This window comes from Cydia amplana, chromosome Z (genome assembly GCF_948474715.1).
Source record: "Cydia amplana chromosome Z, ilCydAmpl1.1, whole genome shotgun sequence".
Classification (NCBI taxonomy): Eukaryota; Metazoa; Arthropoda; class Insecta; order Lepidoptera; family Tortricidae; genus Cydia; species Cydia amplana.
Genome location: NC_086096.1, coordinates 1,141,414 through 1,168,049, shown reverse-complemented (window position 1 = coordinate 1,168,049; position 26,636 = coordinate 1,141,414). Strand labels below are relative to the sequence as shown.

The 26,636-nt window shown below is 40.6% G+C and overlaps 1 protein-coding gene across 1 annotated transcript in view; it reads right to left on the bottom strand.

Moving 5' to 3' along the window:
- LOC134660932 (F-actin-monooxygenase Mical-like) overlaps positions 1 to 26,636 on the bottom strand; it is an 81,311-nt gene that overhangs the window by 22,656 nt on the left and 32,019 nt on the right. The window contains exons 10-22 of the mRNA XM_063516816.1: positions 24,284 to 24,460; positions 21,392 to 21,556; positions 19,657 to 19,793; positions 18,776 to 18,842; positions 17,302 to 18,494; positions 13,795 to 13,934; positions 12,079 to 12,205; positions 10,363 to 10,491; positions 8,224 to 8,292; positions 6,772 to 6,923; positions 4,761 to 4,952; positions 3,749 to 3,897; positions 2,079 to 2,188 (exon numbers count right to left, since the gene is read on the bottom strand). Of these exons, the coding sequence (XP_063372886.1) occupies positions 2,079 to 2,188; positions 3,749 to 3,897; positions 4,761 to 4,952; positions 6,772 to 6,923; positions 8,224 to 8,292; positions 10,363 to 10,491; positions 12,079 to 12,205; positions 13,795 to 13,934; positions 17,302 to 18,494; positions 18,776 to 18,842; positions 19,657 to 19,793; positions 21,392 to 21,556; positions 24,284 to 24,460 (2,807 nt within the window). The remainder of the gene's footprint in view (positions 1 to 2,078; positions 2,189 to 3,748; positions 3,898 to 4,760; positions 4,953 to 6,771; positions 6,924 to 8,223; positions 8,293 to 10,362; positions 10,492 to 12,078; positions 12,206 to 13,794; positions 13,935 to 17,301; positions 18,495 to 18,775; positions 18,843 to 19,656; positions 19,794 to 21,391; positions 21,557 to 24,283; positions 24,461 to 26,636) is intronic.

Genomic DNA, 26,636 nt, shown 5'->3' with positions numbered 1-26,636 from the left:
CGTATAGAGCATTAAAATATGTATTCATAGAAAATAAAAAAATAAGTATGCGTGACTTAATGTCAGATAATTTCTTTGTTTTAATAATAGGCGCGGAACATCAAGAAAGTGTGGAAGTGTCACAATATAGTAATATTTTGATTGACGAAGATGGAAAAAAAATATTACGAATAAAATTAAACATTTAACATCAACAAAAGAACGAAGGGTTGCGAAGCATTCAAATGTTTGCTTAAAATTATAGTTCGTTTTTCTATACTTCGTATTTTTAAGCATTAGAAATTTGGTAAACAATCTTGATGTGTCTTTTAATTGAAAATACATTCTAAAAATTAGTTAGGGTAAATATGTAACAATTATCTTATCTTCTTTCAAGTTCATTCTAATGCTAAAAAAACGAAATCTGATATCTTAGCTAAAACGTCATCTGACGTTGAGCTTTGTTATCGATGAGTTTTCATAATAATTGTGACTCAAAATGTTCGCATGTCATGCCGAATATTCGGTATTCGGCCGAGAGAGGGGCCGAATATTCGGTATTCGGCCAAAACCACTATTCGGGGCATCTCTAGTCATAATGATTAGCCACTAAGTAATTCATATTAAAACTGCACAAGTGACGTCACGGTCATGTCACCTATTTTTTTAGTTGTATCCGATTTATTATACATATATACAGGGTGCTTCCTGTAACAGGAGCAATAAATTAAACTGTAGGCAGTACTCCTCAAACTGACCAACATTTGTCCAGCGACTTTTGAAAATAACTCACGTTTTGATTTTTATTACACTTTTAAGTTTATTCTAAGACGCAATGTATTGCAAATTTTGTTATGTTTAAAGCGTGACAAGCAACGTCAAGCAATGTCAGCGTACATTGAAGGCTATATTTATTTTGTATGAAAAAGAGGAAGTCTAAAGGATGCATAATTTTTAAAAGTTGCTGAACAAATGTTGGTCTGTTTGAGGAGTACAGCCTTTAGTTTAATTTAATGCTCCTGTTACAGGAAGCACCCTGTATAGAAATTGTGTAAAAAATGCTCTTTACGTTTTCCAATAATTAACTGATTATTTGTTTCGTGCATTGTGAAATAATTAATGTTAAACTCAGGAAACATCCCTTTTGACCACGTATCGCAACCGTCCACGGGCGTATTTATTTATAATGAATGTATTGTATTAATAGATGGATGAATGCCTATAGGGCGGCGGCACACGGGCGACTGAGCGCACCTCTCCACCGCTTCCTTGGGCGAGCCGGGCAGGGGACATGTATTAGACCTATTGTCGGCTGATCTTATAACAAGTTCTACCCATTTATAGAAAAAAAGTCTTAGACCTATTCAGCGACAACACAAATTTTGTTTTACAGCGATAAGGCCGCTGTTGCTACCTTGTATTTACATTACATTATAATTCTGTTATTAGATTAGTTTTCTTTGGGTGCACATATTATTTAGAAGTATATATTGTATTAATTCGAAACAAATAGTTGTTTTTTATTAATTTATGAGATACCTACTTTATGTGAGACAAGCGCTTTAATTTTTTATTTTTTCCTATATTTTCATCAGTATATTAAATTTCTTTTTTTTAGTCATTTGAAGCTTATAACTTTATTCGTCTATGATTCTAATTCATACATTTTGTTAGTTAGCTGCTTGAAACCTGTTATTACAATTTATTTTTCAGTGTAGATTTTTAATTATATTGATTTTCATCTTAGTCATTTTGTTTATCAATGAGCCCTATTGATCGATCGTCTATAACTTTGAACACTATTTTTACAATTGAGTAGCTAAATGTATTTTAGTAATGACACTAATGACTGAAACAGTAGGCATAATTTTTATAGTTAGGTATTTTTTTTTACCACGAGCTCGATTTTATTGTACGTAAATTAGATCATATACCTCATACATTTTTTTTAACTTATTGATCATATTTAAGCATGTTATAAATAGACTATACGTGAACACTTTTTTATTGTAGAATTTTTTCATCCACGATTTCTTTCCGCTGTAAAGCCCTAGCTAGTCCCCCCCCCTGCCCGGTCACGCGACGGTGCAGCGCGGTACCTCGCTGCTGTCGGTGGGGGGGCGCGCGTCGGCGGGCACCTCGCGGCGGCGCGCCTCGCGCGCCAGGCGCATGCGCGAGCACGACTCGCCGCCCGATGACTCGGCGGCGCCTGTAACAGACGTTCGGATGACCCGTTCACATCTATTCCAGTCGTTATCGACCATCACTTCAGCATAGAGAAAAAAATACATAAGAGTGCTCACTCCATACATCAGTTCAGACTATTAATTTCAGTGTCTACATCTAGCATCGAGTAGCGGAACTATCAGTACTGCTACTTGACAATAGATGTAGCACCGACCGGAAAGTCTTATCTCAACAGCATAAGACTTTCCGGTCGGTGGTGACATCTATTGTCAAGTAGCAGTACTGATAGTTCCGCTACTCGATGCTAATAGTCTTTTTGGTACTAAAACTGATGTATGGAGTGAGCACTCTATGTATTTTTTTCTCTATGACTTCAGTTAGTGGAATATATGTGAACGCGGCATAAAATATTGTCTAGCAAACAAGTTATATTACAAGTACAAGTTAAAAACGATTTTCCAAAATGAAATTCGCATGAAAACTGCACAAGTGACGTCACGGTCACGGTCAAGTTACCTAGTTTTGTTTCTTGTATCCGTTTTATTAAATATAAATTTAAATTTTTTTTTTTTTTTTAATTGTGTTAAAAAATAACTGCTGTCTATGTTTTTCTAACAATCATCTAACACTTTATTTCGTGCATGGTGTGAATTAATTTACATATTTTAAATACAGAAAACATCCCTATTAGACTATTTTCATTTATCCTTTCGGGTTATAATACTAGCATAAGAAAAATACAATATTTAAATAAAAAGCGGCCAAGTGCGAGTCGGACTCGCCCATGAAGGGTTCCGTATTTAGGCGATTTAAGACGTATAAAAAAAAACTACTTACTAGATCTCGTTCAAACCAATTTTCGGTGGAAGTTTACATGGTAATGTACATCATATATTTTTTTTAGTTTTATCATTCTCTTATTTTAGAAGTTACAGGGGGGGGGACACACATTTTACCACTTTGGAAGTGTCTCTCGCGCAAACTATTCAGTTTAGAAAAAAATGATATTAGAAACCTCAATATCATTTTTGAAGACCTATCCATAGATACCCCACACGTATGGGTTTGATGAAAAAAATTTTTTTGAGTTTCAGTTCGAAGTATGGGGAACCCCAAAAATTTATTGTTTTTTTTCTATTTTTGTGTGAAAATCTTAATGCGGTTCACAGAATACATCTACTTACCAAGTTTCAACAGTATAGTTCTTATAGTTTCGGAGAAAAGTGGCTGTGACATACGGACGGACAGACAGACGGACAGACGGACAGACAGACAGACATGACGAATCTATAAGGGTTCCGTTTTTTGCCATTTGGCTACGGAACCCTAAAAAGGACGTTACGTACCTGGACGAGGTGTACCCCGGGCGTACGTATGTGCAAGAACTCGTCTGTCATTGTTTACGTTAACCCAAGGGCTCTAAATATATGCAGTTTTTCCCCAGAGTAATAGCCCACAACTAAAAATTCGGTAAGCAGAGCCAAAGTAGACTAACTTAGAATCAACTGATGTAGAGCTCCATAAGTGCGTAGGGCTCCATATTTGTTATCTGTTTCTAACCTAAGGCTATATAGTAACTCACCCTCGGGCCCGGTGGATAGGTCGTCGTATCCGGACGAGTCGTCCGAGTATAACGCCGGACGGATGTGCGGTAACGCGTCCGGAGAGCACTCGCCGGACCGGTCCGACGCCGCATCCGTGTACTCGTCTGAGCTTGACTCGTCTTCGTCGCTGTACGATGAAACATTTTATGTTAGTAAGAACAATACTCAAAAGACTATTTTTTGTAGTGTCCACAAATTTTTAAGGTAAAAGTCGGCTTCAGCTTTGCCCCAAAATACTACCCCATAACGCAATATGCCATGACCCTACCCAAAGTAACGTAACCCAAAAAAAACCGGCCAAGTGCGAGTCGGACTCGCGCACGGAGGGTTCCGCACCATCAACAAAAAATAGAGCAAAACAAGCAAAAAAACGGTCACCCATCCAAGTACTGACCCCGCCCGACGTTGCTTAATTTCGGTCAAAAATCACGTTTGTTGTATGGGAGCCCCATTTAAATCTTTATTTTATTCTGTTTTCAGTATTTGTTGTTACAGCGGCAACAGAAATAAATCATCTGTGAAAATTTCAACTGTCTAGCTATCACGGTTCGTGAGATACAGCCTGGTGACAGACGGACGGACGGACGTACGGTCGGACGGACAGCGGAGTCTTAGTAATAGGGTCCCGTTTTTACCCTTTGGGTACGGAACCCTAAAAATGGCTTTCGGTTGAGCAAATACATATACAGGGTGCCCAGTAATTAATGGAAAACCTTCTAACCACCGACAGGGCACCTTAGGCTGGTCCAGAAAATGCACTTATAGGTCTAGTAAAAGTTTCGTGGTTTTCGAGATAATCGCACTTTTCTAAATTTGAAGTATGGTGCTAGCTATTAAAAAAGACAGAAAAGTTCGATTATCTCGAAAACCACGAAACTTTTACTAGACCTATAAGTGCATTTTCTGGACCAGCCCAAGGTGCCCTGTTGGTGGTTAGATGGTTATCCATTAATTACTGGGCACCCTGTATATTTATCTAGTCTGTGTAACCTCAGGCCGGGGGCGGCGCTCGTCTCGCTCTGCAGACAGTTGCGGTCGGTCCACTCGTCCTCGTCTATCTCCCTCGCTCCATCTGACAGCTCGATGCTGATCCGCTCGGGGGTGGGGGTGGGGGGCTCGGGGGCCGCGCCCGAGTGCCGGAGGCACACTAGGCGGCTGCCGTACCGCTCCATCAAGTAGCTCCTGTACAAAAATAATCGATCAATTAATATCGTAGAACAATCTCGCACAAAATCGAATTACTAAAATAGGACGGGGTCGCAATAATCGATGGACAAACATAAAAAAAGCGGCCAAGTGCGAGTCGGACTCGCGCACGGAGGGTTCCGCACCATCAACAAAAAATAGAGCAAAACATACAAAAAAACGGTCACCCATCCAAGTACTGACCGCGCCCGACGTTGCTTAACTTCGGTCAAAAATCACGTTTGTTGTATGGGAGCCCCACTTAAATCTTTATTTTATTCTGTTTTTAGTATTTGTTGTTATAGCGGCAACAGAAATACATCATCTGTGAAAATTTCAACTGTCTAGCTATCACGGTTCGTGAGATACAGCCTGGTGACAGACGGACGGACGGACGGACGGACGGACGGACGGACGGACGGACAGCGGAGTCTTAGTAATAGGGTCCCGTTTTTACCCTTTGGGTACGGAACCCTAAAAAGAATAACCACAACCGAATACACACACTCCTGCTCCTCGGCATTGACGACGATTTGAAATGCGCAAAAATGTTTTCGTAAGACACGTGTGTACTTAAGTGACTCTAAATGCGCGCTAGGGGCATTTTTCGTGGGTATGTGTAAATTTGTGTGTAAGTGATTCCTTCAGCACAACTTTCTCAGTATGTAGCTAATTGGATTGAATTATAGCCCAAACCCTCTCACGTTTGAGAGGTCTGTACACAGCAGGACGTATTATACATATATTGTTACTAGCTTTTGCCCGCAGATTCGCACGCGCAGGAGAGTTTTTTTAATTGGACCCCCATTTCACCCCTTTAGGGGATGAATTTTGAAAAATCCTTTCTTAGTGGACCCCTAGACCTTATAAGGAACCTACTTGCCAAATTTGGACTTTCTAGTCCCAGCGGTTTGGGCTGTGCGTTGATTTAAGTCAGTCAGTCAGGTCTTTCATGTTTATATATATAGATAATTGGATTTTATATGTGAGATTCTTCATATTCATAAGTGTGACTATAAAAATAAGGTATAAAATGACCTGTTCAATGAGTAAACTGCGACTTTTGTGTATGAGCGATCACTTGAGTGCTTAACTTTTTGTGTAGGCTTCGATCAACACGGAAGGGATGCGGCATTCGCACTATTTCCCCTCTGCCTAGGTACAAGATCAACTGATCTAGCGCGGGTAATAAAACTAGTTGCGCTCGGATTTTTAACTAGACCGAGTCCAGACGCGCCAGTGAACACAGCAGCAGAAAAAATGCCTAATTGGTCGGTTTTTTGTTGTAAAAAGAGGTCGGGGACATCAAATTCACAAAAAGAAGGTGTTACATTTCACTCGTAATATTTTTTTTTACATGTCATACGTTTAATTATATTTAAACACAATTATTATATTTTAGTCTCATGTAATTGCTGGATTTATGGATTTTTCTCGCCCAGTACAAATTGCGGATCGGTCGAGCAACAAATCCGACTTCTCATCTCTTGACGAAAATGTGTTAGTGTGCGTGTTGTGACACTTGTGACTCGTCCGTACACAAAAACAGATCGAGGTGTGCAAGATTTGTCTGTGTAGGGTGTCATTTTCTATGTATTTGTGTCGTCATTACAGATTGGATTTTGTATGTAAGTGTGTGAGAAGTGCGACTGTGTGCACGTTCCCCCCCGCGAAAAATGGCAGAATGATTTGAATGTCAAGATATCGCTTGGGCCTATCCCTTCCGACCTGTCGGAAGCCTGTGTTGATCGAAGTGTATAGGCATCTATAAGTGATTTGTTCGATGTCCAAGTAATTTTGAGATAGTGTGACTGACCCCGGCCGCAGCACAGCCTTGCACACGGCGCAGCGGAAGCACGCGCGGTGCAGTTGCAGGCCGTCGGCCGTCACGCGCTCGGCGGCGAACACGCGCGTGCCGCACGCCGCGCACTGCACGCCCGCTGACGACGGGCCGCGCCAACTCTTCTTCTACAAAACAAAAATATAATAAAAACCGGCCAAGTGCGAGTCGGACTCGCGCACGGAGGGTTCCGCACCATCAACAAAATATAGAACAAAACAAGCAAAAAAACGGTCACCCATCCAAGTACTGACCCCGCCCGACGTTGCTTAACTTCGGTCAAAAATCACGTTTGTTGTATGGGAGCCCCACTTAAATCTTTATTTTATTCTGTTTTTAGTATTTGTTGTTATAGCGGCATCAGAAATACATCATCTGTGAAAATTTCAACTGTCTAGCTATCACGGTTCGTGAGATACAGCCTGGTGACAGACGGACGGACGGACAGCGGAGTCTTAGTAATAGGGTCCCGTTTTTACCCTTTGGGTACAGAACCCTAAAAAACCGGCCAAGCGAGAGTCGGACTCGCGCACAAAGGGCAAAAATCAAGTTTGTTGTATGGGAGCCCCACTTAAATATTTTGTTTTTAGTATTTGTTGTTATACCGGCAACAAAAACACATCATCTGTGAAAATTCAACTATCTATAGACGTACCCAAAGGGTAAAAACGGAGCCCTATTACTAAGACTCCACTGTCCGTCTGTCTGTCACCAGACTGTATCTCATGAACCGTGATAGCTAGACAGTTGACATTTTCACAGATGATGTATTTCTGTTGCCGCTATAACAAATATGTACTAAAAAGGTACGGAGCCCTAGGTGGGCGAGTCCGACTCGCACTTGTTTATTCCTGTATGCGGCTAAACGGCTTTCCCGCATAGACGCCATGTTAACGATTTTGTAAGTTGCCATCCAAATGTTGGTATCACTACAGTAAGTACAGTATTCGATAAAACCTTGTATACGCTACACGGACAAAATTAACGCCGTGTGAACCTAGCCTTACTGTTTAAATGTAAATAACTTGGTCGACGTGGCATTCAAAGGCTCAAAACACCCCAATAATAATTTAGATTAAATTGTCTTAAAGGGCCTTTGCGCTGTTGGCTTCGGCCCCACGCACGCCTCCCAAAGGTCCGGGACCCCATGGTCCCGAGATATGGAAAGACATACAAATATTAATACTGTTTAAATAATTTGATGTTAGAGCTGCGTATTTACCTTTACGTATTATTCGATAACACCACTAGCTTAGTATGACTGATAAAGTCTTAACCTTATGACCGCTTCAAATTACGCACGCGGCTACAGACCAATATCAACCTTCGTGCATTCCGATAAGGTTCACGATGACGCGCCGCGCACGATAGGCGTGGCGTTCAAAGGGTTAAATATAGATTTTTGATTATAAAATATATAAATCTTACCTCTTCTTTAGGTCGAATTTTAGCGTCCGGTTCTTCCCTTTTAACAAATCTGGTAGCTAAGTTGGCGACCTAAAAAATAAAACATACATGAGAAATATACACGGTTTTGGAAGTTAAAAAAACTTAAATTTTGAAACTTTCAGGTCCTGTATTTTCGCTGTTTGTCTGTATAGTGGACCGGCTGTTTAGAGCTCGTGCCTAATTCTCTAAGTGACATACTCGCGTTTTGCCTAAACTTCAACTTTCAGGGGCGATAGGTCATTTCTGCTGTTTGTCTATATAGTGAACTGCCTGTTTCGAGTACCGCTGTTGTCCTAATGCGTGTTAGTCGTAATGCGATGTAGCTTAACAGCCATTTAGTCTTAATACCCTTTAGTACAAAAGCTATAATGGCATGTTGATAATTAGGAACTTGACGTTTTATGTCATGTGCGACATTGATATAGTATAAAGAACTGGATACCCAATCAGCCGCCAAAAATGGCCCCACAAAAGTGATGTCAAAACAGATCATTACTTTTTCGTTTAGTCTTGTTTGAAACGCTCAAATGTGAAGTTGTCAACAATTACGAAATGTGCCGTTAAAATATGTAAAAATAACAATGATAAAACAAGGAAAAAGGATGGAATGTATTTCTTTCGGTTAGTTCTTTGGATAGCATTACATAATTTATGTAATCTGGTGGTAATTTTATGGTTTTGAATAAATTAATTTGTTAGTACCAAAGAAGGGATGTTAAGGAACAAAAATCTAATGAGTCGATGTGAGGTCAATATTTTTTTTTATTTTTATATGGAATTCATAAGAAATAATATTATGTTTAAATTCAAGATTTCCAAGAAAACCTATGCGACGTGCAAAGTGGACTGCTATTTAATTATAGCAAGAGATAGGGGTGATGCAGTTTTAAACAAGGCAAAACGGCACTTGTGTGTTCGGCCCATTTCCCTGTTTCCGACATATACACCACCAATAAGGGCTTATATCGACTAACTGTAAATGCTAAACCTGTCGGAACACAGTGACAACCACAGGATTTTTTTTATAAAGTATAGGTAGAGATTATAAAAAAAATCCAATCAGTATCTAAATGTCCCCGTGCACCCGCGCTATGAGTAAATGTAGATCTTAAATACACAGTTATTTAATAAGTAGAATTTATTTCAAGGAAATTAGTATTTAAAGACGTATACTTACGAATTAAAAATTTAATTTGTTTGAATTTGAACCACGAATTAATTTTATTTGAGCTCCCGATTAAATTAAATTTGTTTTATTTATTACTTCAATTGGTTTTCCTGTACAGTAATACATATTAAAGTGTACCAAAGTGACTCCATTCGTTCATTATTCTCGTTTGACGTTGTTTGACGTAAATATGTTACGTTTAGTGCTAACGGACTAAATTTTTTTAACAGTGTTGGTACTTATGTTTGCAAATTTGACACTTAATGTTTACGACATTAAGCTCTTTTCTGTACGAAACATTTATCTTGACTCAAAATTTACGTAAGCGTTTTTATCATCAATGCAAATGGTGCGAAACGTCATTGGGATCCACATTTCTTGACGTGTTTGTTCTGCTTTGTGTGTCTATTTCTTTTATATTAAGTCAGTGATGTGCGATTTAGACTTGAGAGCTACATAGGCACAATCCGTTTTAGGCAGACGGAGAACAAAGGATTTAATAAATAATTATAAGTCGATTAGTGTTTTAGTAAACTGCCTTATAAGTGACCAAAAATATTGAAACAGTTTAACCGGTACTAGTACAAAAACTATAATATTACATATAGGATAAATGTATTAATTCATTTAGATTATTTTTCAAGTATTTAGTAATTAGGTAATTCAAAATCACTCCATATTTTATACTATATTATTTATACTGTTTTTATTAGTATTTAACTCTAACAAAATTTTGGTGGTAACTATTGGGAATTATTTTTCCCAGTAGTTACCAGTGGTAAAAGGTGGGAATGGGAAAATAATTCCCAGTAGTCACCGCTGGTAACAACTTGGTGGTAACTAGTGGGAATAACCCGGAGAAACGCACAGTTGAGGCCTGTAAAGATGGAAATGTTGTAGAGCGGAGCGGTGGTGGACAGAAGAGGCAGGGGTTAATCCGAACAAGTTACCTTCTTAGTGCCGTGGTCTGGGCGACCAGAGTCCTTGAGCTTCTGGTCGAGCTTCTGCAGAGTCTCGTCTATCTCACCCCACTTTTCCTCGTTGTCGCCCTCCTTAAGACGTTTCTGGCGGCCTAGGAACTGCGGAAAACAACATGTACACGTAATAAGCTTTCTCGCCAATATGCTTGGAAATGTTCACCTTATTGTAGCAAAAATAGTACGGGAAGTTCTTCTTTATTGTCAAACTCAAATTAAAAAAAACTATCGCTGTCCTGTTCTAGCGGACGGGAAGTAAAAAAACACTACAGTAATAAGTTATTACAGTCAAGTATTATAGTCATAGGCCGCGTCTACACGACCCGATCAGCTATCAAACTATAGGATAGAGTGAGATAGTAAGATAAACGACCTTATCACCATACATTACTCGTTCTTACAAGACCGTTGTGCTCGTGTATGATCGTGCGAATGCTTAATAAAATCAAAGATTTTTTTTTTATATGTTTTAAGGATGTCATCCGTGTTCATAAAGCTTACATTGCACAATTATATTGAATGAACGAATATTGAATGGTACTGAATGGTAGAATAAGTTTGTACCTTTAACTAGTTTAACTTTTACAAATTAATTAAAGAGGGAAATTGTTTTTGACATTTTTGATGTGAAGGTTCGATTTTAGTGATGCTTGATGCTTAAATAATTATTATTTTACCGTATTTCCTCGCATGTTTGGAGAAATATATATGCCTCGGCAGGAATCAATTCGTGGATTCGTCTTCTTTCTCGAAACTCATCCACGAATTGCCCTTTCCCGGCCTCTGCAATAATGTACTATTTCGGGTAATGATTTTGGCCGTGTCTCTATGGGGAGGGGAGTGCATTCGCGACATAACAGGGTCCCGAAGCTTTATCTCTACGTCACACGGGGTTTCCAAAAATTTGTGAGTGACACGGGGTCTCTATTGTTTCCAAAAATATGTGAGTGACACGGGGTCTCTATTGTTTCCAAAAATATGTGAGTGACACGGGGTCTCTATTGTTTCCAAAAATATGTGAGTGACACGGGGTCTCTATTGTTTCCCAAAATATGTGAGTGACACGGGGTCTCTATTGTTTCCCAAAATATGTGAGTGACACGGGGTCTCTATTGTTTCCAAAAATATGTGAGTGACACGGGGTCTCTATTGTTTCCAAAAATATTTGAGTGACACGGGGTCTCTATTGTTTCCCAAAATACGTGAGTGACACGATACGGGGTCTCTATTGTTTCCAAAAATATGTGAGTGACACGGGGTCTCTATTGTTTCCAAAAATATTTGAGCGACACGGGGTCTCTATTGTTTCCCAAAATATGTGAGTGACACGACACGGGGTCTCTATTGTTTCCAAAAATATGTGAGTGACACGGGGTCTCTATTGTTTCCCAAAAAGTTTTAAGTCATATTGTTTGTCCGCATTTTCGTTAGCCATAATTGCTTTGGTTCAGAAACCCGTCAATTTTCAGGATTGCCATAAAACAAACCTAAACTAACCTATATATATAGGATAACCTGACGAAAATCCTGAAAAGTAAACGGTTTCAGTTTTATGACTAATGATAATATGACAAACAATACATTATGACTTACAACTTTATGGGAAACAAAGGCACCGGCGAGTGATCCGTTTTAATAGGTATGATATGTAAAATCTGTGTCTCACGGAAGTTTAGTTATTAAAATTACCTGTTCCCTATCCCACTTCGGCACGCGCTCGGCTGCCCTCGGCTCCGGTCGGCCGAGCTTGTTTTCTAGTATTTTGCGTTCTATCTCCCTCACGTTCCAGTCGTCTCGCTCTATCTTGCCAACGGATCTGAAAAGGAATGGTAGTGGTACACTTATTTTTCAAATTTCGGAATTTTTATGTTATTTCTACTCAGAATTACGAGCTCTTTCTATCCTAATAGGAGAAAAAAAAAAGTGTCCTAAGGTTTTTATTTCCATTACGTCACCATTTCTCATAGACTTTGTATGGCGGTCGCGGAATGGAAAGATCGAAAAATGTATGGAAATTTTGGGACACTTTTTTTCTCCTATTAGGATAGAAAGAGCTCGTGATTCTGAGTAGAAATAACATAAAAAATCCCAAATTTGAAAAAAAAGTGTAGGGGACAAAAAAAAAACGCCCTCATATTTTACAGTACACATGGTGCTACTTTCCCGAACTAGTGCGGGAAATAGCACTTTCCGTGCGTATGTCGAAAGTTTAAAGTGCCATATGTACTGTAAAACGTTGTACGATACACGTGCGAATAGGTAATTCGCAACTCGTGTCGATTTAAAACACTCCCTTCGGTCGTGTTTAAATTTATCGCCACTCGTTTCGAATTTCCTCTTTTCCGCACTTGTATCGTAAATAACTATTACGTCTTTGGCGGTAAAAGTTTGTTCACGCAATGTAAGTTTTTATTCGATAATAACATCGAAATTTTGCATTTTATCCACAAGAGTGGCAAAGTTATATGATGCAAACGTTCTGTTGTTCCCTCATAGCCGTTGGTAAAAGTAACTTGGATTATCAAGTGACTGATGAAATGAAATGAAAGTTATTAATAACAGAGTTACAGGTCGGCACATTTAAAATAAATTAAAGATAAATATTTTTTCTACTCCCATACTTTTATTTCTCATATAAAGGTTCGTGCACACATCTTTAAACCCCTACCTTATGGTTGTCAAGAGAAGTCTTTAGTCTATTCCCCAAAAACGCATTTGTGCATACACGCAGTATCTTTTTGGCACTTTTCGATACTTCGTGTAATAACAAAAGCATGGCGATTTCAGAAAAACATGGCTGGATCGTATCGCGTTATTCGCCATCTTGGTCGCACTTATGGCTGTATGTATCTGATTGATTAACTTATCTCTCTACTCACTCGGGAACAATATAGTCTACAGACCCACTGAGCGAAATGAGCAAAATGGGTGATATTATATCACAGCGAGCGAAATATATGAATCACTCTTTTCAACTCAGTGAACGGTTTTGCGCATGTCTAACTGGCACCATGCCACTAACCCGGGGTTAAACGGTTAAACCGTTAACCCAGTGTCAAATTGTACTAGTAACCATGTATCTTTATCCAATGAATGCGGTGGAAAATACACCCTGACAATACCTCTTTTTTTATGATATAGGAGGCAAACGAGCAGACGGATCACCTGATGGTAAGCGATTACCGCCGCCCATGGACACCCGCAACACCAGAAGGGTTGCAAGCGCGTTGCCGGCCTTTAAGATGGGGGTACGCTCTTTTCTTGAAGGTTTGAAGGTCGTATCGGTCCGGAAATACCGCAGGCGACAGTTCATTCCACAGTTTGGCTGTGCGAGGCAGGAAGTTTCTGGAGAAACGCACATTTGAGGACTGTCAAAGTGGTGAAGATGGTAATGTTGTCGCGTACCTCATCAAATCCTTAGGTTTGGACGCCTTCGGCGCGCTTACAGGCGCCGTTCCAGAAAGTTCTGCCGCGAGCCTCGCGACCCGCGCGCCGCTGCCCGCCGTGCGCGCGCCCGCGCCGCCGCCCACGATGCGACCCTCCTCCTATAGCAAAACGGGTGGAATTAGCTTGGCTTAGGACTAAGTTGGCAGTAGATTATAACTTTGGTTTACATCGTCGACACAATGACCAGACTGAACAGAGACCGTACCGAAAACGATAATAGAAAAAAATATTAAAAGTGACGTCATAATCTTCATATGTACATACATTATTTATGTCTCGATTGACATTTTCTAAAGCCTGACAAAGTTAAATTTGGCCCTGAGATAGTGTCAAACGGCTTACATACGACAATAATGTGCGTATGTCATGTATAAGTCAAATAAAATATCAGTAGTCTGTCGATTCGGAACTGGCCCCGAACGGCTTATCCTTTGTCTAATGTTAAGTGAAACCGCACGTGCTTCTACCTGCCTAAAAAAACAGTTGGGCCGTTTTTTTTAAATTACCACTCTATGGCGATTACAATAAGGTTCAAAATGAACAAATGGAAAAATAATGTGCTAATTTTTGTGTGGCAAGGACCACCCATAAACTACGGTTACTGAGTGCCAGCTTACCCTTTTTTCGCAGGTAGCGCGGTACGTGCGGTTTCACTTACGAGTAACAGTAGACAAAGGATAAGCCGTTCGGGGCCAGTTCCGAATCGACGGACTATAACGGTCACGTCGATGACTAATTTCAAAACATTGTTTATTGGAATGTCTCGCAATTTTAATTGTGTTGAAAATACTATTTCTTGCTTCTTTGACAATTTTTCGAAATTTTTACTTCATTGTTTTATAACATCGGTGACATTCGATGATTTATAAAGTCTGTTGTCTAAGTCATGTCATCAAACCACAAGTAAGTAGTTGACATTTTATCTGGGAATATCTACTGCCAACATTAGATTGTGTTAGTACAACAACTGTGTGAATTCAAAACAAAACATTACAACGAAAACAGAAGTCTTACAAGTGTCTGTTAGAAGATGTGTTGTATGTAATAATAATAAATAAGACACGACACTTCATGGTTTTCAAATATCCACAATTAGTACACTCAGCATCAAATATATTGTAGCAACTTTACTTGTGTACAAACAGCTACACTCTTAACTGTCCATCGGTGGACCTTATTACAAAAGGCATAAGGTCCACCGATGGACAGTTAAACAGTGTGAGCGATGGTACAACACAACAACATTAACCTTTTAACCGCCGTAGACTGATATATAAGACATACAAAATCGGGCTCATTTCGCCTTGGAGGATAGAACTAAACGGAGTAGCCATTAACAGGCTTTCCCCTCTGTCGAAAATAGGCGGCCAACGGTCATACACAATGTATGGACTGACGTTTATCTGACATGGCTATTTTTACGTTACGCATACATTTGACGTTCCCCTCCCCCGCAAGAATCGGCAGACTGTTTTGTACAGAAAATTACAGACATGGCGTCTCCGTTTGATTATATCCTCCAAGCATTTCGCCGCTGTCTGATAAATAAGACAAACCTTCGTGTAACTTCGTAACACCCGGCGACACTAGCACGCTCGATGACGTATTCTATGGCGGTTAAAAGGTTAATGGCCTCCAAGCATAGGATGCATAAGATGGTTCGTCGTCTAGTGCCCAACACAAGCCATATTGAGCTTACTGTGGGATTAGGTCGTCTTGTGTAAGATTGTCCAATAATATTTATAAAAAAAAAAGAAAATTAAGTGACCATATTATATTGTAAAACGCCTCTACACCTTTGGTTATATTGGCCACTGTTTATCATTGTTTGCCAAGTATTTGAAGTATTTTCTTGTTACTAACAAACTATTGACGCTTATTCGTTTGAAAGAAATGCATTGTTTTTGATGCTGACTGTATCTTGGTTTAAAGTTTAAACAATGTACCATCACGCTCCGCGATTGTCGCGTCATTATCGTCCTAACTAAATTGGTTGTACAATACTTACACTACAGAATTTCCAATTTAGCAAGAACCCTAAATGGTACAACATTCCCGTGTGACTGTACGTAGTAGAATTTAATCAATTAATAAAAAGTATAAGTAATGTCTTATTTTATTACTTTTACAGAGAGTGGTGAAATCATGCATACGAAATAATAACCAAAATCTTTGAAATTCACGTCGGATCTCGTTTCATAGAAGGTTAGAAGACTTAAGTAACTTGCAATCCGGAGGTCGCGGGTTCAAACCCCGGCTCGTACCAATGAGTTTTTCGTAACTTATGTACGAAATATCATTTGATATTTAATTTACCAGTCGCTTTTTGGTGAAGGAAAACATCGTGAGGAAACCGGACTAATCCCAATAAGGCCTAGTTTCCCCTCTGGGTTCGAAGGTCAGATGGCAGTCGCTTTCGTAAAGACTAGTGAACACGCCAATTGCTGGGATTAGTTGCCAAGCGGACCCCAGGCTCCCATGAGCTGTGGCAAATGCCGGGATAACGCGAGGAAGATGATGACAAAAGTTCGTTAAATTTTCAACTATGGAATCACATTTAAGGCGAGATTCCACCAGTGTGCGGGACAAGCCTTTTTGTACCATAGATGGTAGGATCCTATAGATGTGCTAACGCGTGCGTCCGTGAAGGACAAAACTTACGCAATGCGACACTATGATTGGTCGAATGGGGTTGGCAACTGTCAAAGGTTTGCATAGATGGCGGGATTTGCATCATAGCTTGCCCCTTTTTCTATGAGATTTGGCTTAAAGGGTTGGCATCCAGGGCATTAAAAAAAAAACAAAAATTCGAGACAATTCTAGGGAATCACAGGGCAAGCTATGACGGCGCCATCTGCTAAATACTTCGGCCGGCCAACCCCATTCATTTGTTGCCCACCATACTAAATTTACGGTGGGCAATTAAAAAAAATGTGAGAGTGTGACAAGGACAAACAATAATAGCGCTTTAACAAAGTTAGTATACTTCGGCTATTTTCGTTGCATCTTGTGTTACGGGCTAGTTGTTTGGGGCAACACTACTGGCAGTTTCTACACAGTATAAGTATAGATCTTAAATACATCTAACCGCCTCAATTATTTTACTAGATTCCGTCTAAGCTAAGTCAGCACGAGTAGCAGGGCCAGCAAAATCGACAAATTCCAGTCAGCATTAAATAGATAGTCACGGCGAAAGTAGACAAATATATCGGAACACATCTTTATTTCTATAGTAACAAAGGTACGGTACCTACGATATATTTGACTGCCCAATGAGAATAAATGACGCATGTCGACTCAAGATAACAATCATAAATCGACAAACACCAAACAAAAAAAAGAGTCACGTGACAATTTCCGTACATTAAAGTTTCACGTTTTCTAACAATGGTTATGTTGGCCAGGTACCAGAGTTAACTTAGACGGTTGAACACTCCGTTAGTTGGCATGCCACACGACTCTCACATAATGCTGCAGTTGTTTCTCCAGCGTCTTGACTCGATCGTCGAAGTGCGGCGCGCTCGCCCTATACTGCTGCAGCCCATAGTCGTTCTCTAGGTCCGCCCCAGCGAAGTCCAACTTCGGTTCCGCCGCTAGCATCTGTAAACTCTTCTCGAATCGCTGCTTCATTATAACTCTGGCCGCCTTCCTTCTACCACAATTTTTCTTCTTCTCAGCTCTCTTCTGCATCATGTCCGACACGCGCTGCATACGAAAAGCTTGCATTTCCGACGATTTCTTAGTATAATCATCGCTTTCGCTCTCTTTCGGCTTCTGTCCGTGTATTAAATCGTGCACTCTCTGCCTTCTAACGGCCATTTCGCAATCTCCAATAGATTCCAATTTCAAACGCTCTGGATTAAAAGTCTGTTTTCCTTCTATCATATTAGCCATGCGTTGACAGCGGAGAAGCATCTCTGGGGTGGTTATAGAGCTCGAGCGTGTAGTCCTCGACTCTGGACTGGGAGTATTCCTTCTAGAGTGCCCTTCGAATATCTGCGCTATGCGTTTAGTGTTCTGAAGATTTTCAGATGAATCTATAGAGTTGGATCGCTGTTTTAAACTTCTACATTTAGGAGATTCTGTTGAAAACGATCGCGTGAACTTCTTAGTTCCAAGTTTCGGTGTATCTATCGACGCAGATCTGACAAACTTTTCTTGTCGCAGCTTCGCTAATTTCGGTCTGTGATCTAATTTAAAATCATTAACTAAAGTTACATCTGTTTCCGAGTTGTCTAAATCTGATAAATCTACGACTTTGACTGTAGACGCGTCTAAACCTTTTAATCTCCGCGGCGGTTTCACAGGTGTCTTGTCCTCTTTGTTAAAATAGCTAGCAACAGATTTGCTATCGCTAACTCTAGGTTTAGTGGTGCCGAGTAGTTTCCCTAGTGATTGTCTTACTAGCGCAGGATCTGGAGTGTCCTCGGGGTCGATGAGCGCTAGTATTTGTTCGTGCAGCTCTCTCTGTTTGTCTTCATGTATGTCCGCGGAGTCGTGGCCGTCTATGAGGCGTGCTAGGTGTGTTATGTCGTTGAGGTCGAGTTTGCCTATCTGCTTGCGGATGTATTCGGCCGGGTCGGTACTTACTTGGGGGGTGCGGAGAGCGCGCCGCTTCTTTCGGTACGACGAGTGCGATTTTTCCGCCTCGGCTGCGTCTGAAATGGTTGCATTTATAATAACTACAGTTTAAAACGAGGTAAGTAGGTATTTACAGTTACATATGCCATTTTCACGGAGTAATGGGAGACTTCATTTATTAATATAAAATGTATACTAACGCCTACTTGCACCATCCCACTAACCCGGGGTTGAGCAGTTAAACCATTAACCTAGTGTCAAATTGTACTGGTAACCATGGTAACTCCACGTTTAACCGGTTAACCCCGGATTAGTGGAATGGTGCAAGTGGGCCTAAGTATGTGTATTAATTACTTACTTGAGTACACAGATATGGCGTCATTCGCTGTTCGCGCGTGTTTCTCGTTCTGCTGACTGATTTTGATCTGTAAATACACTTTACGTTAGCTATCTGCGAGAAATTTAAATGTAATAAAATTATTTTAAACAACACCCCAGTTGGCAGTATGGATCAGTTTTTTTTTAATACTAAGTATTTTTTTAATGTACAGGGTCAAATGCGGATTTGCGTATAAACAAACGGTTGCACTCGCATACTAAATTGGTACGAGAGCGCCTATGTGGCTGCAGCGAGGTCTCGTTATGCTGAATCTTAAAATTCAGAGGATTTGCATCGGTTCGAACTCGTCGCTCTTGTGGTGCACGTGAGGCATTTCGCCCTTGAAGGCGTGGTACACCCTCATGAGGTATGGGCAGTGCTCCGCCTGGACCTGCTTGTATACCTCACCTGTCCGAACTCGTCGCTCTTGTGGTGCACGTGAGGCACTTCGCCCTTGAAGGCGTGGTACACCCTCATGAGGTATGGGCAGTGCTCCGCCTGGACCTGCTTGTATACCTCACCTGTCCGAACTCGTCGCTCTTGTGGTGCACGTGAGGCACTTCGCCCTTGAAGGCGTGGTACACCCTCATGAGGTATGGGCAGTGCTCCGCCTGGACCTGCTTGTATACCTCACCTGTCCGAACTCGTCGCTCTTGTGGTGCACGTGAGGCACTTCGCCCTTGAAGGCGTGGTACACCCTCATGAGGTATGGGCAGTGCTCCGCCTGGACCTGCTTGTATACCTCACCTGTCCGAACTCGTCGCTCTTGTGGTGCACGTGAGGCACTTCGCCCTTGAAGGCGTGGTACACCCTCATGAGGTATGGGCAGTGCTCCGCCTGGACCTGCTTGTATACCTCACCTGTCCGAACTCGTCGCTCTTGTGGTGCACGTGAGGCACTTCGCCCTTGAAGGCGTGGTACACCCTCATGAGGTATGAGCGGAGCTTCGCCTCGGCCACGTCTCGGGTCGAGCCCGTTGAGGAGAACGGCGCGATACCTTCAAACAAATGAACAGAGTATTGTCTTCGGTTACCGCGATAGTTACTCATGAAATAAAATTATTAAAACGGATTACTCGTTGACCACGAACGCTATAAAAGGTTCGAAACGTCGGGATGTAGTATAAATTCAATATACGCGGTATAATCCGTTTTAACAGTTTTATTTCACAAATTAACAGAGTTCAAAAACTGTTCCACCGAAATGTAGCACATTTTTAAAATTTCGTCAAATTTGAGAAGTAAAATTATGTGCCTCTGAGTCTATAGCAGACGATTTATGGTGTAAAACCGGAGCGACATCTTTTTGGTGGCTGAGTAGACGCGAATAGTGCGAGACTGACGCGGTCTACTGCAGGCCTGACTAGAGAGATTTGCGGAAAATGGCACTGAGACCTGTCGTCGTTTTTTGCCTCTTGTCAGCGAGTGCGGCGAACCAGGTGTCAGCACAAATCTCGCGACCCTCCACAGCACGTTTGCGACACTCCTTGCGAGCTTCATCCTGTCCCTCTTTAAAGCGAAGCAGTGGCCTCACAACGTTTCGCTTTGCATTCGCCACCGCACCAACAACACGGCGAGGTATTTGAGAGAGTTCCATCATGTGCACACGCCCTAGCCAACGCTGTGCTCTTTGTAAATGCTTTATAATGCGATTACGCGATATAACTCCTGTTTCAGTACTACGTGAGGTGTCTCGTCTGCTTTGTCTATTATTGGACTTGTAGCCTATTGTTCATAGAGATAGAGTCGATAATCCGTTGGACCTTTACGATGGTTCTAACAATTTTTTACTACGTAGTTCATTACCGTGTTTTGCGGTAATCCTTGCTCTGTATTCTTAAGTACCCTGTGAAGTGGATGGCCAAAAAGAAAAACGAAACACTATAAACGCTTCATAATGCGGTGTCTAAAGCCTGTGTCTTAAAGCAACACGGAAGGGAGACGGCATTCGCACTATTTCCCCTCTGCCTAGGTACAAGATCAACTGATCTAGCGCGGGTAATAAAACTAGTTGCGCTCGGATTTTAAACTAGACCGAGTCCAGACGCGCGAGTGAACACAGCAGCAGAAAAAATGCCTAATTGCTCGGTTTTTTGTTGTAAAAAGAGGTCGGGGACATCAAATTTACAAAAAGAAGGTGTTACATTTCACATGTAATATTTTTTTACATGTCATACGTTTAATTACATTTAAACACAATTATTATATTTTAGTCTCATGTAATTGCTGGATTTATCGATTTTGCTCGCCCAGTACAAATTGCGGATCGGTCGAGCGACAAATCCGACTTCTCATCTCTCAGAAAACAATAAAATTCTTTGACGAAAATGTGTTAGTGTGCGTGTTGTGACACTTGTGACTCGTCCGTACACAAAAACAGATCGACGTGTGCAAGATTTGTCTGTGTAGGGTGTCATTTTCTATGTATTTGTGTCGTCATTACAGATTGGATTTTGTATGTAAGTGTGTGAGAAGTGCGACTGTGTGCACGTTCCCCCCCGCGAAAAATGGCAGAATGATTTGAATGTCAAGATATCGCTTGGGCCGACATTTCGGAAGCCCGTGTTGATCGAAGGTCTGTGTGTTATACACTCACCGAACTCCTGTTGTAATACTGCATGAGGGGGTGTTTCGTCAGCGAGTAAGTCGGGTCGGTAGCGGGCCAGTAAGGCCAGCAGCGGGCCCGGGCCGCATGCCGCCCGCAGCCCGCCTTCGGTCACCTCTGCCCAGGACAGTAGGACTTCGTCGGACACGTCCGCTTCTGTAAATAACAATAGCCCACATTTATATTACAAATATATAACGCCATCGCCCACACTGTTAATTGTACATCGGTCATGGTCTAATAAAACATGGTCTTCTCTTCCCAGAGTGTCACTTGCCTACGTCACAATAACATTGCCACTTTATTTCAACATAACATGTTACATGGGTACATTATATCTATGGTTAATAAGTTAATTTATTTCTTTATAATTTAATAATTTTCATTTATATGTATTTTATCTTAAATTTTACAATAACACGTCATTTTTAATTATTCGTTAGCAATATCTTCCGATTCACGAAAGAAATTTCAGACGTTCTGGTAATTCTGTTTACACTATTGGCAACACAGGATAGCGCTGTCACATTTGACAATCCGCCATTTTGTCCCTGACCGACCGTCCTTGTCGAACGCGTGTTAATTGTTATTTCCTTCTCGCTCAGTGTCAGCAGTCGCAGTGTTTTCCAAACTTTTCACGTCGTAAGCTTGGTAATTAATGTTTTGTTACGAAAATGGTTGGCTGCTCTATTCGGAACTGTAAGAGTAGGAGTGAAAAGTGCAGTATAGATTTGTTTTATTTTACTATGTTTCTACATGAATAACTTAAAATTAATGCCGTTAAAAGAATTTTCACCGTTGGTTAAAATTCTCCCACATTTTAAAGTTTGAGAACCTGTAAACAGCATGATGACGTAGGCAAGTGACAGTTAGGTCATTCGCGAATCTCGGAAGAGAGTACCAGGCGGAGTATATTATTATACCATGTACATCGGTTATATGCCTTATGTAATAAGACTAGTAAGCTTAGAATAAATTTAAAAGTGGAAAAATTACTGTCTTGGGTGAGACTTGAACTCACGGCCTCTGGATCGATACTCCAGCGCTCTGCCATCTGAGCCACCAAAACCTCATCCATAGCCAGCAAATCTTTCCACCATATGGGTCAAGGGGACCCGAGCGACATCTACCGTAAGAGCGTTACACTTCCTGAACGGCTACCGGAGTTCCAAGTCATATTAGAAATTCACCAGTTACGATGCGCTATCCATACTATTTTTAATTTTTAAAAATTAAAAAAGACTAGTAAGGTCCACCGATATACCTACAGTTACGAGTGTCGCTGTTTGTCCTATAATATTTTATCAAATGTTTCTTTTAATAATTATGTGTATATTAGACAAAAACTTATTAGCTAACAACTGAGGATAAAAGTACAATATCTGGGAGACCGAGCTTTGCTCGGAAAACATATAAAAACTCGAAAATGCGCGTTTTCCCAGAGATAAAACTTAGCTAGATCGATTTTTCGCCCCCAAATACCTCCATATAGCAAATTTCATCGAAATCGTTAGAGCCGTTCCCGAGATACCCGAAATATATATACATATAAATAAATAAATAAATATGCAAGAGATGCTCGTTTAAAGGTATTAGATTTACTACATATACTCTATTAAAAGCTACGATGACACTATTCGATGACTTATTTGAAAATAATATACATATTTATTCCTAGAGTGGAATTCCTTTTGACACTATAACCACTGGCAACCGAGGATCGAAAGTGTATCTACAAATCCAGTGACATGTTCAAAATGTCATATGGTATATTGACTACCTGAATACAATAATTAATCTAGCTACAATCTATTCGATGGCACATCTCCATTAAAAAGATACGAATCACTGATTTAAACTTTCACGATTTTTACACATTATTAAATTGTACCTCGGGACTACTGAAGTGCCTAAGGAAACTTTCCAAAATTGGGAAATGTTTCGGAAATTTAACGTAGAAAAAATTCGGAAAATTTCTTACATTTTTGTATGAGAATTAAAACTTTCCAATTTTAAATTTCCCATATTCCCTAGTGAAAGTTTCATGAAATTTCCGAGAATTTATAGAATTGTATGGAAACTTTCCGCAACTTGCACATCTGTACTCGGGACTTAATCGCGTATCTAAGTTTTAAGATTTACCTCCGACGTTTCGAGGACGGCGTTGTCCCCGTGGTCTCGGAAAAGACTGGCTTAAGCATCAGCATATTCTAACCGCGCGAGTTTTTCGAACTACCCGCACTTGGTCTTGTTTATCAGCTTGAACGTTTTGCGCACAAGGGTTGTCTCCGAGACCACGGGGACAACGCCGTCCTCGAAACGTCGGAGGTAAATCTTAAAACTTAGATACGCGATGAAGTCCCGTGGTACAATTTAATAAAGATACGAATGTTACGAATTTCCCTAAATGGGAATGTCTAGATGTCAAAAGGAATATTATCCTGACAAGCGGGCAACGAAGTGTAAAAATATCCACATCCACTAAGGCACAATCGTTTGCGTCGTTCAAGGAGAGATTAAAGAAGCTATGGTTATCTGATTTGGCTGTTTAATTTGTCAATATTTCTATTGTATAGTTGCTTTATATTTTTCTAATTCTTTCCAATTTTTAGTGTATTTTCCCCATTCCTTTTTGTGTAATATATGTATGTTTTTCCTATAAATTTTGTATGTATTTACACCCTTTATCTTTTTGGTACCTTGTTGTACATTTTGCTGCATCCGTCACCCTCTTTTCACTTTCTCCTCTCATCTACTCAAAGGTTAACTGGAAGAGATCCCTCATAGGGATAAGTTCGCCTTTGTACTTCTCACTACTATGTTATCTTTAATATGTCTTTTTGTACAATAAAGAGTTTACTACTACTAAAACTAGTGTCATACCGCGGCGCCGCTTGCGCAGAGCCGTGCCGGCGTCGAGCGGCAGCGGCTCGTCCGAGTCGTAGAAGCCCGTGACGCGGGGCGCGGCGACGGCCGTCCGGTTCAGGTTCCGGTACCGGGTGCCCGGGTCCAGGGTGTACGCGCCAAAGTCGCGGTGCAGGTTCTCGGGGGTCGTTTGAGCTGGAAATCAAAGTTCAAAATATACTTTATTCGTGTAGGCCTACCAACAAGCACTTATCGAACGAGCGGGCGAAGCGAAGTGAAGTTCTTACATTCAACTTGGAACACACGGCTGGCTAGGGGCACGTCCCGGCATTTCGATGTTTTTAAGCTGAACTATCAGAGGATAGTTTGATACACAATAACTTAAGTAAATTTGTTCAAATTTTAATGAAGTTGGGTGAACGTAAAGTTGAGGGCATTATATTTTAGTCATTAAATTTTGAGCAGGCTCGATCAAGAGGTTATTGAGCTAGAAGAGCTTAAAATGCTAAAAAGCTATTTGTGAGGGGTCTTGCTATTCTGGTCAATTTAATTAAGAAAGTATGGTCGAGTTTGGTATCAAATGAAAGTGCTCGGTTTACACATTTATAATATTGTTTTTTAATTTAAGATTTTAAAATAATTAGCAAGATAAAAACGAAATAAAATAAACATAATATTAGTATTTGACATTTGACAAGAAAGATTACGGCTTACCACAGATACAGTTTATTTTAATTTCTATGGTGACTTAAATTTGTCAGTTTAGGGCTCCACAGATCTTGCAATAAATCACACGCGGTTTTGGATCCTTTGACGACTGCATTCAATTCAATTCAATTGATCTTTTTGGCGAACCGCGAGTTCTCGGTTCGGGGCGAACTACTAGTGAATAGTTAAATAAATATAAGATGACTAGCTTTTGCCCGCAACTTCGTCTGCGTGGAACTTGGAGGATACAACTAAACGGAGTAGCCATTAACAGGCTTTCCCCTCTGTCGAAAATAGGCGGCCAACGGTCATACACAATGTATGGACTGACGTTTATCTGACATGGCTATTTTTACGTTACGCATACATTTGACGTTCCCCTCCCCCGCAAAAATCGGCAGACTGTTTTGTACAGAAAATTACAGACATGGCGTCTCCGTTTGATTATATCCTCCAAGGCGTGGAATAAGTAATTTGGGTACCTTTACTTTTTTAAACAAAACTGCTTTTTATTAGTCCTTTTTTCACCCCCAAATTGGTCCACCAGACAGACAGAAACACTTTCGTATTTACATATAATATAAGTATGGATTAACATCTATACACCACATCCACCGTAAACCTATACGACTGACGTCTTTAACAAAATTGAACTTTCATCATTTTCCACGCTATCCGGGCATTTTTATCCACGGCCCATGGGAGCCTGGCGTCCCGCGTCCGCTTGGCAACTAATCCCGATAATTAACGTAGGCACTAATTCTTACGAAAGCGACTGCCATCTGATTTTCCAACTCAGAGGGGAAACTAAGCCTTATTAGTTATTAGTTTTATAGGTTTTCTCACGATGTTTTCCTTCGTCGAAAAGCGACTGGTAGATATAATTTCGAACATAAGTACCTGTACGAGCCGGGGTTTGAACCCGCGACCTCCGGATTAAAGTCGCACGCTCTTACCGCTAGTCCACAATTCAAATTCATGAGTTTACGTTACACTAACTAGTAATTTATATTATTAATAAAATATGAGTATGAGCATGTCCGTATTTGGGTCACTAATTTACAAACATTTTACGTCTACCAAATTTCAACTTAATTGGTCCAGTAGTTTCCGAGAAAATAGGCTGTGACAGACGGACGGACAGACAGACAGACGTACGAGTCATCCTATAAGGGTCCGTATTTACCTTTTGAGGTACGTCACCCTAAAAAAATCTATACTAATATTATAAAAGCGAAAGTGTGTCTGTCTGTCTGTTACCTCTTTATGCTTAAATCGCTGAACCGATTTAGTTGAAATTTGGTATAGGGGTAGTTTAAGTCCTGGGAAAGGACATAGGATACTTTTTATCCCAGAACTCACCCCTTAAGGTGGTGAAAAGCGCGGTGGAAAATTGTATGGGCAAACCATAACCGCTGAACCGATTTAGATGAAATCCTTTGTTCTCCGTCTGCCTGAAACGGATTGTGCCTATGTAGCTCTCAAGTCTAAATCGCACATGACATAAAACGTCAAGTTCCTAATTATCAACATGCCATTATAGCTTTTGTACTAAAGGGTATTAAGACTAAATGGCTGTTAAGCTACATCGCATTACGACTAACACGCATTAGGACAACAGCGGTACTCGAAAAAGGCAGTCCACTATATAGACAAACAACAG